Genomic DNA, 12,936 nt, shown 5'->3' on the forward strand with positions numbered 1-12,936 from the left:
ACCTTTCAATTTGATCACAGTAGTATCTTGATTTGAATATGGATTGTACTTATATATGCATATACTCATGTGCTGATAGATGCGTATGAAAATTTAAATGATGAAATGTGATTTACATATAATATTGTTGTAACATATTAAATATTCAGGGTATTATGATAGTATCTCATACCACTTAAAAATTTCAAGTGCTGTGCATATTTGACAACACTTTATAACGGTACTTTTTGCATTAAAGAAGTTTTTTAGTTAGTAATAAGTTAATGATATGTTATTTATGAAAAATACTAAAAATTGAAAACAAAACACATTCAGCTAAAGACAAAATTATTTGGAAATTGGCGAGCTTTACAAAATGAGCGCGAAATGTAAGAGACTGACATGCGGAGAAAGACTGATATATTAAACGTTATAAATGAAATTAATATTTACTTTTAGTTTTCTTTAATTGAAACACGACGTTTATTCGCTTTATTATTTTAAAAATAATAAAAACTTCAACATATGTCTGTAAGAGCAATGTATATTTCTATGCATGTATATTTCTGTGCATAATTTTCATTCAATGCTCGGCTCTGTTCATGCGCCACTGTTAAAATTTCTCCTTCTGAGCTAGCTGTGGTGAAACACGCTCATCGCATTTTGTTAGATTTTGACAGTTCACTACGGACAAGCGTACATATGTATCAGAGAACGTTTATTATAGACAGAGAACGTTTATCATAGAGAAGGTTCACGTTTCAAATATCGTAACTTTTCGAAGGGGTACTCGGCAGAGATGGAAGAGTCTCACCACAGACAAATTATGAGCGTGTTTTACCACGAGAATAGCAGAATTGAGCAATTGCAGTGTTAAATGAGAAAAATAATGCTAATTCCAATGGAAACAAATTTGTGTCTACAGATTTGTTTATTTCCTATGCGCAACCTTTGATACCAAATATACACGGATCATATATAAATTATATGCCGACTCAGGTTGCGCATAGGAAATAAACAAATCTGTAGACACAAATTTGTTTACAATGGAATTAGCATTATTTTTCTCATTTAACATTGAAATTGCTCAATTCTGCTATTCTCGTGGTAAAACACGCTCATTATTTGTCTGTGGTGAGACTCTTCCATCTCTGCCGAGTACCCCTTCGAAAAGTTACGATATTTGAAACGTGAACCTTCTCTATGATAAACGTTCTCTGTCTATGGTATACGTTCTCTGATATGAAGTAGCACCTCAATCAACAATCCATTTATCTTTGTTAGGAATGTCATAAGAAAGTACAGATGCGAAAAAGACATATTAGGTTTTGGTATTGTTATAATTTTGCTTAGTCTTATTCGGACAATCAAGATCAAAATGGGGAATTTTTTTACAAGAATGATACCGAAACTTATTAGAACTCACTTTCGAATTCGATTTTTCTTTCTTTTTACCATTCCTATTCAGACTATCCAATTTCACATCTGGTAACAGAAGATTTTCAACACTATCGATGGTGCGTTTCTCTTTCGTATTTTCAACGGCAAGCACTCGTACCCTACTAGCATCAACACAGCTGTCAGGTCATCATCAATATTGAAGTCAACGTTTTTTACATTGAGTGACGTCATCACAACAGCAGTCACATATTATACGTAATCATAAAGCTTGATCTGCACTACCTTCATACGCAGAAGGCAATGCTATCCTTGTTCAGTATGCTACCGTGGCAATATGGGAAAAGTTATTATCCTTTAAATTTTTCGAATGAAAATGGTTTGACTCAATTTTGTTCAATCAACAAAACTCGTGTTTATTTAATTAAACACAATCAATCCTCGTTTAACAAATACTAAAACGTTTAGTTTCCACGATTCCCAAAATATTTTCGATAATATTGTGTGTCTATTTATGCAGTGAAAAAAACGTATGTTTCGAGTACGAACCGGAACCGGAATCCACAAATTATTCATGAACAACTCTTATATTCATCTAAATAGACAATTTGGAGTGGTTTTTAGTCTGGTAAAATCATTGGTTCGTACTTCTTTCGAAATGAACCTGGTGACATTGTCAGTTTTCTATTTTTTTCTTATTATTATATCAAAAACTTAAATCTCAATTCCACCACTTGAAAACATATCTGATTTTATAAATTATGTAGGAGATGGAAGCATAACAGCAATTATATTTCACTAGCCTTCCGGAGTACAGATGTGAATTTTGCTAGCATTTATTATATATGTATAGTACATATTGGCCGATAATTACGAAATACACTCAAATGGAATTTCGAAAAAAAAATCACATGGAACTTAAACTTGTGTTACATGGCAAGCAGATGTAGGTGCGGTTCCTTTTCAAACCTAAAAATTAAGATCTCAAGATATTTTGTTGAATTTGGTGGCGTTGACGCCAGAACAAAACAGAATTAACGATAAATTGCCAGAATCAACCAGAAAGAGAAGTTTGCAGTTGCCAGAGCGGCTTTGTTTAGACGGTAACGTTACGATTTGTTACTCTAGGGTGGACGTGTTACGCACCACAATTATATATTTCTTTTGTATTACCAAACACGTAGAAGAATAATGTTTACATTGATGAATAAATCGCAAAGTTTTGAGATATACCTATTTTCAGCCTTATCGTAAACTTCGCGTAAATCCCATTCCTAATTCATAATTTTTTGGGTTCTTATCATGAATTTCACATGGAAAAAATCTCCCTTGCACCAACATTTTCCCTAATCGTAAGCAAATTTTTTGTACGCAAATCCATAAAAATGTTTCACAAAATTGTTAGCTGGGATCAACTTTCAATAAAATGTTAGCATACTTTCTTAACTATTTATTTGATATTAAAAACTTTTATATACATATGTACTGCGGCCTATTAGCAAAAAACATTTGACGTTTTTAGTCAGCAGTAAGCCGTGAATACGAAGCAAGCTCTAAGCTGGCCGGCAGGGGTAATGCTCGAAAATTCTACGAAAAGATGCGGTGGCTTACAAAAAGTTTCAAGACCGGAGCATACTCTTATAGAACCCCCAAGGTGATCAAGCCACCAATGTCCAGAGCATACTTAAATTATGGAGGGAACACTTCTCCAGCCTGCTGAATGGCAGTGAACGCACAACACCAGGAGAAGGCAAGCCCGATACCCCAATCGATGACGATGGAGCAGACGTTCCATTACCCGACCATGAAGAAGTTCGAATAGCAATTGCCCGCCGGAAAAACAACAAACCGGCATGGGCCGATGGATTGCCGGCCGAGCTATTCAAACACGGCGGCGAAGAGCTGATAAGGTGCATGCATCAGTTTTTTTGCAAAATAAGGTCGGACGAAAGTATGTCCAACGATTGAAATTTAAGTGTATTAAGCCCAATCCATAAAAAAGGAGATCCCACAATCTGCGCCAACTACCGTGTTATTAGCCTCCTCAACATCGCATATAAGGTTCTGTCGAGCGTATTGTGTGAAAGATTAAAACCCACCGTCAACAAACTGATTGGACCTTATCAGTGTGGCTTTAGACCTGGCAAATCAACAACCGACCAGATATTCACCATGCGCCAAATCTTGGAAAAGGCCCGTGAAAGGAGAATCGACACACACCACATCTTCGTCGATTTCAAAGCTGCTTTCGACAGCACGAAAAGGAGCTGCTTTTATGCCGCGATGTCTAAATTTTGTATCCTCTTAAAACTAATACGGCTGTGTAAACTGACGTTGAGCAGCACCAAAAACTGCGTCAGGATCGGGAAGGACCTCTTCGAGCCGTTCGATACCAAACGAGGTTTTAGACAAGGCGACTCCCTATCGTGCGACTTCTTCAATCTGCTGCTGGAGAAAATTATTCGAGCTGCAGAACTTAATCGAGCAGGTACAATCTTTTATAAGAGTGTACAGCTGCTGGCGTATGCCGATGATATTGATATCATTGGGCTCAACACCCGCGCCGTTAGTTCTCCTTTCTCCAGACTGAACAAGGAAGCAACGCAAATGGGTCTGGTAGTGAACCAGGGCAAGACGAAATATCTCCTGTCATCAAACAAACAGTCGTCGCACTCGCGACTTGGCTTTCACGTCACTGTTGACTGTCATAACTTTGAAGTTGTAGATAATTTCATCTATTTAGGAACCAGCATTAACACCTCCAACAATGTCAGCCTGGAAATCCATGCAGGATTACTCTTGCCAACAGGTGCTACTTCGGACTGAGTAGGCAATTGAAAAGTCAAAAGCCAAACTCTATAAGTCGCTCATAATTCCCGTCCTGCTATATGGTGCAGAGGCTTGGACGATGACAACAACCGATGAGTCGACGTTGCGAGTTTTCGAGAGAAAAGTTCTGCGAAAGATTTATGGTCCTTTGCGTGTTGGCCACGGCGAATATCGCATTCGATGGAACGATGAGCTGTACGAGATATACGACGGCATTGCCATAGTTCATCGAATTAAAAGACAGCGGCTACGCTGGCTAGGTCATGTTGCCCGGATGGATGAAAACACTCAAGCTCTGAAAGTATTCGACGCAGTACCCGCCGCGGGAAACAGAGGAAGAGGAAGACCTCCACTCCGTTGGAAGGACCAAGTGGAGAAGGACCTGGCTTCGCTTGGAATATCCAATTGGCGCCACGTAGCGAAGAGAAGAGACGACTGGCGTGCTGTTGTTGACTCGGCTATAATCGCGTAAGCGGTGTCTACGCTAGTAAAGAAGAAGAAGAAGGAGCCCGAAAATCCTGATAAAGCAAAAGGTTTTAAAAAAGAAAACAATGAAAAGTGTATGTATTTTGAATGAAGTACATGATTCATAAATAGCAAGGGCCCAACAGAGAGAATTTCAGAATAAAAACAGGTAGCCATCGAACGACTGTCAGCACGCCGTTATTGCGAACGGAAATAATCGAGACGAAATAAAGAGATAAATAAAAACCATAACCGAAAATTTTAAATTTAGTAATCTAAACTAAAATATAATTTGTATTATCTTAAGCCGTAGTAATGAAGCCGTAATAAAATATAAGACAATATTTTGTTTAGCTGTATAAACAAAACAATAATACAAGTAATAATAGCCGAATTCAATAAATCAATAGGGTTGAATACGAAAATTCAAGTTGTATTTACTCTTCATCAGTGACTGCGACCGGTAACTTCGATCTTCAAGTTGCCACCCAATGTGAGTTCATTCAATTTTTTTTTTAAGTTCTTATTCCTTAAAATATACCATTACATCCGAAAATTGTTATCTGCATAATTTATGCAGCTAACATCGGCTCGATCGAAAAAATATGTACGACATATAATTAAAAATAAAAACACGTGTTTAAGTCTAGACAGTCGGCTGTATAAGTTTACAAAATTTTCCAATGCCACTAAATCAAAGGAAAATCAGGCTTAGACCCCGTACTACCTCGCCGGTGTGAGTTTCGACTTTGTCGCAATGGGTAGAGTGTTCAATTCTGAGGAGTATGTGTCTAAAGTCAAAGCGATGCCATAAAATGCCTCTGAGCTATAGAAATTTAAATATAAAAAATCACGATTGTCGCAAATTTTCTATGGAAAATTTGTACATGCCTTGGTCCAGTTCTTAATGTTAATATTATGAGCTAAAATTTTCAGATAATTTTTTTAGGGTATTTCCAAGGAAATTTCGTGACGGGACTGAAAAAATTAATAGTTCAATAAAAAAAACACCCTAATATATATATGTATATATCCTATATATATATACAAATATAATTCGGTGCCGCAGCAATGTATCAATTGGTTTCGCAAAGAAAAAATTAATTGAAAAAAATACGAAAACCCCATGTTATTTAAATGGGAACTAAATCGTCGTTGAGGCATGGGTTATTATCAATATTAAGAGCTCATATGGGTTTCATAATTTTTGTTAGGGCATTTACTAAAAATTTTGAGGGCGCTGCAGACTCAAAAATAAATTTGGGAAATAACGAACATCCGGTGGATTCTAAAGTATGTATACAATATAATATGTTCTAACAATATTAAGTGATTCAGATTAATACGTATGATTCGGGATATTCGGTAGTTTGGTGTCGAAAATTTGTGAAATCTATCTTTTATCTACTTCAGCACGTATGGTTTTGTTTTGATTTAGTGGCATTGAAAAAACTTTGTAAACTTATTAAGCCAATTGTGCGACTGTTAACGCGTGTCTTTATTTTTACATATCGTACATTTCTTTTTCGATCTAATCGGTATTAGCTGCATAAATTAGTTTAGATGTATTGGCATATTTGAAGAAATAATGGATTTAATATATATGCTTCCTACATAAGGTCCGTACTTTAGGAATTGCTCATGATTCCTTAATTCTTGAGCTTTAGTCAAGTAACTTTGACAGATGGCTATGTATTGTGAATGATCCACATTAGAAGAGCAAGAGAAAATAAACTTATGTGTGTAGGGATACAAATATTTTCATTGCGATTTAAGGAATGTGGATTAGGGATGATCGATATTCAAAAAACATCGATGTCATAATCGAAAGCTCAACATCGATGTTCGATATTTATCAAAAACCGAACATCGATGTTGGATCCATCGGTAATTTTTCATTAATAATTGACAAAGAAATAAAACACAATATATAAATTCGAAATTTATTAAGCAACAGATCAAATTATTACATATCCCAATATTTTTTATTAATTGACTGAAGGAAAAGTAATTTTGGTAAAGAAGAACCTTTTAATCGGTTTCTTTGTTGATAAAGAGTAGAACCAGCTTTTCAAAAGCTTTCTGGGAAAAATAAGATAATAAGAAACAAATCTACTTCTGTGAAAAATAAGAATTCATACTTTTGGACTACTATATAATAATTGTGGCATAAAATTTATATACCAATTGAAATAATAAATTTAAAATGCGCAATAATATTTTGATTTATGCTTATATAAGTTTTTAAATTTAAGACTTCGCTCATTCCCAACCCAATTTGCATAATTTTTCTGTAAATTAACAATATTAAACTAAATATTAATTTTTTGAAAAAATGTTATTTTGAACATGTACTTTATTTTTATAATATAACACAACCGTCTTAATACTCGCTCTTCTAATTTTCATATTGCCAAATTGAAAATGCTGTGGGCATATGTGCAAATAAGATATGTTGCCTCTTCAAAATTTTCATAGAAATGAAAAGTGCGCTGTCAAACTGCTGAAGTGACAGCTTCTAGCTTACTATACATGGCAAACTAGATAGTATTCTATATCTAGTAAGCTAGGAGCAATGTGGAGTCTCCACAGGCCATGGGCACGGCAATGCAGCTAGTACATATTCTATATATTCTATCCTGTCGAGATGCCCCGTAAGTTGCATTGCTTTGGTGGACGTCCGTGTCGTGCGTGAGGCCGTAAGTTAACATCAGTGATCGATTCCATTAACATCGATGTTGCGATATTTTTCGTATGGTAACATCGATGTTTTTGCTTTCAATATCGATGATCATCGAACATCGATGTTCATCGAGCATCCCTAATGTGGATGAAAATTGATAAGCTTTATACAAAATTTCAAACATAACTACATATATTTCATAACTTTGAATTTCTTTCAATAAACAATTGTTGATTTCATGTTTCTTCGAAAAACCAGCATTGGCATATTCGAATTTTATTGAAAAAAATTATTAAAAATTAGTACTAGATTGGAGATTTTTCCCATGTGAAGGTCACGATGAGAAAAACAAAAATTGATAATTTTCCGTGGGTAATGAGGTTCACGCGAAATTACGATTAATTAATTAATTAGGATTTTCGTTATTAAATTAAAGTTTATGGACGCAGACAATAATACATGTATTCCTTGGTAATGAGGTAGGACCAATCAGAAAATTTATCCATATGTTTTCTTAACATTCACATAACCATATAATGATTTTCGTGCTTATGATATTTAGATTTTAGTACATAATATTTCCCTGTCTTCAATTCTTGAAAATTGTGAGAGTATAGAATGTTCGGTTGAACCCACAATTTAATTTGATACCGTTTGCCAAAGTTTGATTTAAGAAAGTTTGTAATGGGTTGTTACACTAATTCAGGGATGGGCACATTAGCCCTCAGTGGCATTTTGCCCGTGCGGGCACGAGTGCACATTTTGAGGGCTAGGTGAGGGGATCATCGCGGGCAAACATGAAGAGGGAAGTGAGAGCAACGTTTTACCACTCCATATTTACAAATGAGAGCAACGTATTTTCCCACAGCATGTTTACAAATGTTCGTATTCTATTTGTGTGCTTAGCCACTCTCAATCAATAATGCCATACCGCGCAAATATATTTTTATTTGATGATTCTTATATTTTTGAAAATATGTGTTCCCTTTCTATAGCGCGTATTATTATTTTAATACATTTCCAGAAGCAACTTAGATTTTTAAAATTTAACAGAACAATTATAAAAAAAAACTAAATTCTTTGAATATTTTGCTGAAACAACCAAACTGAAAATATCACAGATATTAATATATATATATATACATATATTTATATAAGCATTTTCATTAAATTATATATATATATATATATGTATATATATTATGGTCACAAGTATCGTTTTTTTATATATGCATATATATAAAACTGCCTTGCATATGTACGTATAAAAGCCCACAACTTGATAAAAGTTTTCCCTATTGTAACTAAAATGAATTTTTACAACTGGCATCACCACCATTGACTGATCTATCACATGTACAGTGGTGTGAACAAAATAGAAATAACCATAAGGTGTTGTGAAGTTTTAAAATATGCTGTTTTCTTATTAAATAAAATTGTTTTTAGATACATAACATAACATATATATATTTTTTCCTAACAGTGATTAAAATTTCCCACCATGCAAAGGTAAATAAAAACAAATTTTAATGCGAAACTCTAAACTCTGCAAATTATGTTTACCCCTTTTTGTTCACACAACTGTACAATTCCGATATGAAGTAAACTTCCACCCTTAAATTTGTGTACAATGTCAGTATTGCAGTGACGCGCTTTGCCTAGCCCGCGGGCGGCCGAATTTATTGCTCTCTCACAGATTCGCTCACACGTATTAGTCAAGCGCTCTCTATACATTGTGGAAAATTAATGTTCATTTGAAAATCACTTGATCAACGACTGTTGACTGCTACGCATGTAATTTGTATGTACGCGCTGATTAACAATTTTGGTCCAAAACCATGAAAATATTGATTTTTAGTTTTTTGATACAGCCGTTTAGGTGAAAACTTCAACATAAATTCAATATTAAAAATTTTTTGAATTTTAATTTCTTTTTGACACGTGATTTGTCTTTATTTTTGTAATTGATAAAAAATTAATAAGGAATTTCATTAATTTCACAATTTTGTAAAAGTTGTCGAATCACTTTAAAAATTTTTTATATTAATTAATACTAAAGTTTTGTATTTTTTTGGGTGTAGCAGCAAGCTCTCTCATACTCCAACACAAGCACACAGTTTGGTAGTGTGCGTTTGGGCATCACTGCAGTATTGCCGCAACCACTCTGCGATGAACATTAAGTTACGGAGAAATGTAATTCATTTTTTTTGCAATTTTTCTCAACTTGTTATGCCCTTCTCTCCGTAAACTGATATTCGCCTCATCTAGCCCCCGTGCGCACTTTGCTAACTTTTCGGGCTAAAAATGTGCCCATCCCTGCACTAATTCATAACAACATTCTTTTAATTGTTATTTAATGGAGGAAAAAACTAATATCAGTAGATTTTTAATATTATCCCGTTGGCTTACAGACTACAAAATGGGAAATATACGTATGTTATACATATTTATCTGATTTTCTTTATTTTCACTGTCATTGTTAAGTATGTATTACAGGACAGTTCTGCAAAATAACGTGCTCTTAGCTCTTTAATTAAAGCCAGGCAAACGAAAAATAAAATAACGGAATAACGGGATGTATGGTAGATATGTGGTATAGTTATCCAATCTGGCCGATTCCGACAAATGATCAATACAATCTCAAAACACACCTATGTATGTACCTTATTAAGTTTCAATCAAATATCTCAAAAACTAGTGAAGAAATTTTTATAATCCTGAAAAATTGAACTTCACTTAGGTAATCGCTGGCTCGACTTAAAAAAAAAAACGGCCCGCTCTAATGTACATATGTTTGTTTATATTTTGCTAAAATCCAAATTTCAAAAGATTAAAAAAAATATGGCAAGTTAATGTTAAATAAATTATATAAATTCTGAAATTCTAGTCTACAACTTTAATTTAACATACGCATATAAAATACTGAATATTATAAAAGTAACATACCAAATTCATTCTTATTTAAAAGACCTTGTTGTTCCAAAGATTTTGGAATTCCTGAAAACGTGTTCGTCATGGTAGGTCGTAGATTATCCACTGAGTCGTTCGTTTCCTGTTGTGTACCTACACGATCAAGAGGGTACTCGCTGCTACACTTGGAGTCGTCATCGGCACTTTCTTCCTGTGTGGATTGTATATCTGTGCGCTAAAACAAAAATTGTCAAAGGCTTAATTGTTTGTAAAATATACATTTTACCTGAAAATTTAAAGCTGTTTTTTCTTCTATTGATGATCCTATAGTAGTTTCATTGGCTTCTATAGCTCTGTCGCAATCATTAAACAAATGCCTTCGTTCTCGAGATATTTGATGCTGTAAAATCGCTGGAAATTCTGCTTCTGAAAGAGCTCGTTCGGAATTAATGCCATGTTGCGCACGAAATAGGTCCGCACTTTTAATACGTTTTTGGGGTGGTGGTGTTAGAAGGGTTTTTCGATTACGATATGGATCGGTCGTTTCCCTTTGGAGAGAAGACTAATTTTCAAATAAATTAGATTAATGGCTATTTATAAAAAAATATGTTTTTTAAAATATCTTTAAGACGGTAAAATTTTTAATTAATATGTTTATTTAAATACAGGTTTGCTAAAGAATTAAAAAAAATACACAAAATTTTGGAAAAGAGAGTTTTTTAAAGTCGATCAAAAAATATATATGATGCACAATTAAAAATAAGAAGACGTGTACAAGCTTAGATTGTCGTATAGTTGGCTTTATAAGTTTACAAAATTTTTTCAATGGCACTAAATCAAAGCAAAACTATATTTGATAGATTGCCGAAGTTCACAATAATATAATCGAAATTCGAACATTTCGCACGAAATTATTGATGCAAAAAAAAAACATCGATCCAGGCAACAACGATGCATCGATGTTTCTGAAACATCGATGGATGTTTTTGTCAAAAAGCATCGATGTTGTGATTCTAAAACATCGATGCATCGATGTTGCCTGGATCGATGTTTTTCAAATTTTACTCCACATCTTTGCAGCACTTTTTCTCGGTATTAATGCGAAAACATCTGCTTCGAAACGCTTTAGCAAACTGTCATGTGTTTTGTTGTAAAATACGGAGAATTCATTGGTTGAATGTGCACTTGAATAATACTGAGAATTCGTTTATGAATTAATGCAAAATAAGTTTTACAAAAAATCGAAAATACATTTTGTGTGACAGTCTGTTTCGTGCTATGTGTGTTAGAAGTTGTTTTTGAGCGTTTAATGTAAGTTTTGTTTCGAATTCATCTGCTGTCAATCACAACTTTGTTACAGGTGTAGTGAATATAAAATAAATGTAAATAATTGCGTTAGACGTTTAAATATGTACATAACATTTCAGATTTTCAAAATGCTGCCTTCAAAATTAAAAAGCAAGGTCTGGGGCTTTTTTTATAAGAAATTCAGATACTTCCGCCACATGCAAACTCAACAAACTCGCAACAAGAATTTAAAAACATCAGGTAACACGTCGAATCTTCGCTGTAACGTTGATAATGTACATAAAAAGGTATTACTCGATCAAGTTGATAAAGCAGAACGCTCCTCCAAAACTACGTCGCACTCGGAACCAAAACAACGAAAAATTTCCGAAATAATTAACATATCACCAACCGCTGGGACGACAGCATCAAGTGAGTTATCCAACAATAGTACCTAATAAGTAGACTGAATGTATTGAATCGTCTCCTAGTACATGTACTCCGTCAGTACTGCAAAATAAATCGGATCAGTTGCCAGCGCTGATCCAACCTAATGTGAAAGACTTTTTTGAACAGGTCAAAAGTATTTCTTACCAAGAGGGCCCTAAATCAAGGAAAATTACTGAAGCAATTGTGAAATATATTATAATGGACAACAAGTCATTTTCCACTGTAGAAGGAAACGGTTTTCTGCAGATGATAAAAGAACTGGTTCCGCTTTTTAAAGTTCCAGGTAGAGAAACAATAAAATTACAATAAAATATGAAGCGCTATCTTCAATTTTCAAAGAGTATATTCGTAAGTGCGACAGTTATTGCCTAACGTATGACATATGGACGGAGACAATGAAAAATAAGGCAGTTCCTTGGGGTAACAATTCATTTCTTGGATAATTTACATTTGTTGAGTGAGACGTTAGAGTAATCGAACTGCACGAAAGTCATACAGCAGCTTATAGAAGCTATGTTTAAAATTTTCAACGAGTGCAACGTTTCCATAAATAAAGTTTCTGGTTGTGTAACTGATAATGATTCAACCATGATGAAATTAAATAGAAGCTTGTTTGGCAAACAAAAATAATACCCTGCTTCGCACACACGCTTAATTTGGTTGTAACGCAATAAATAGATTAGTCCACGGAAATATCAGCTTTGATATCTAAGGTGCGCGACATTGTTACGTTTATTAAAAGAAGTGTTAATGCCAGTGATAACTTGCGGAAGAAACAAATAGACACCGGGGCTTCTACAAGTAATATCAAGAAAATGATTATTGACGTAAGAAGGCGATGGAATTCATGTTTTTATATGTTGGAGAGATTTGTCCAGTTATCCCCTATTTTAAGTGAAGTACTGCTCACTCGCTCAGAAGCACCCTCTATGGTT

The 12,936-nt window shown here is 34.3% G+C and overlaps 1 protein-coding gene across 10 annotated transcripts in view; it reads right to left on the bottom strand.

Moving 5' to 3' along the window:
- LOC105222374 (protein abrupt) overlaps positions 1-12,936 on the bottom strand; it is a 385,492-nt gene that overhangs the window by 183,519 nt on the left and 189,037 nt on the right. For all 10 annotated transcript variants that reach the window (XM_049462423.1, XM_049462420.1, XM_049462422.1 and 7 more), the window contains 2 exons: positions 10,551-10,826; positions 10,301-10,499 (listed from right to left, as the gene is read on the bottom strand). In XM_049462423.1, coding sequence (XP_049318380.1) covers positions 10,301-10,499; positions 10,551-10,826 — 475 coding nt within the window. The remainder of the gene's footprint in view (positions 1-10,300; positions 10,500-10,550; positions 10,827-12,936) is intronic.

Source organism: Bactrocera dorsalis, chromosome 1, assembly GCF_023373825.1.
Source record: "Bactrocera dorsalis isolate Fly_Bdor chromosome 1, ASM2337382v1, whole genome shotgun sequence".
Taxonomy (NCBI): Eukaryota; Metazoa; Arthropoda; class Insecta; order Diptera; family Tephritidae; genus Bactrocera; species Bactrocera dorsalis.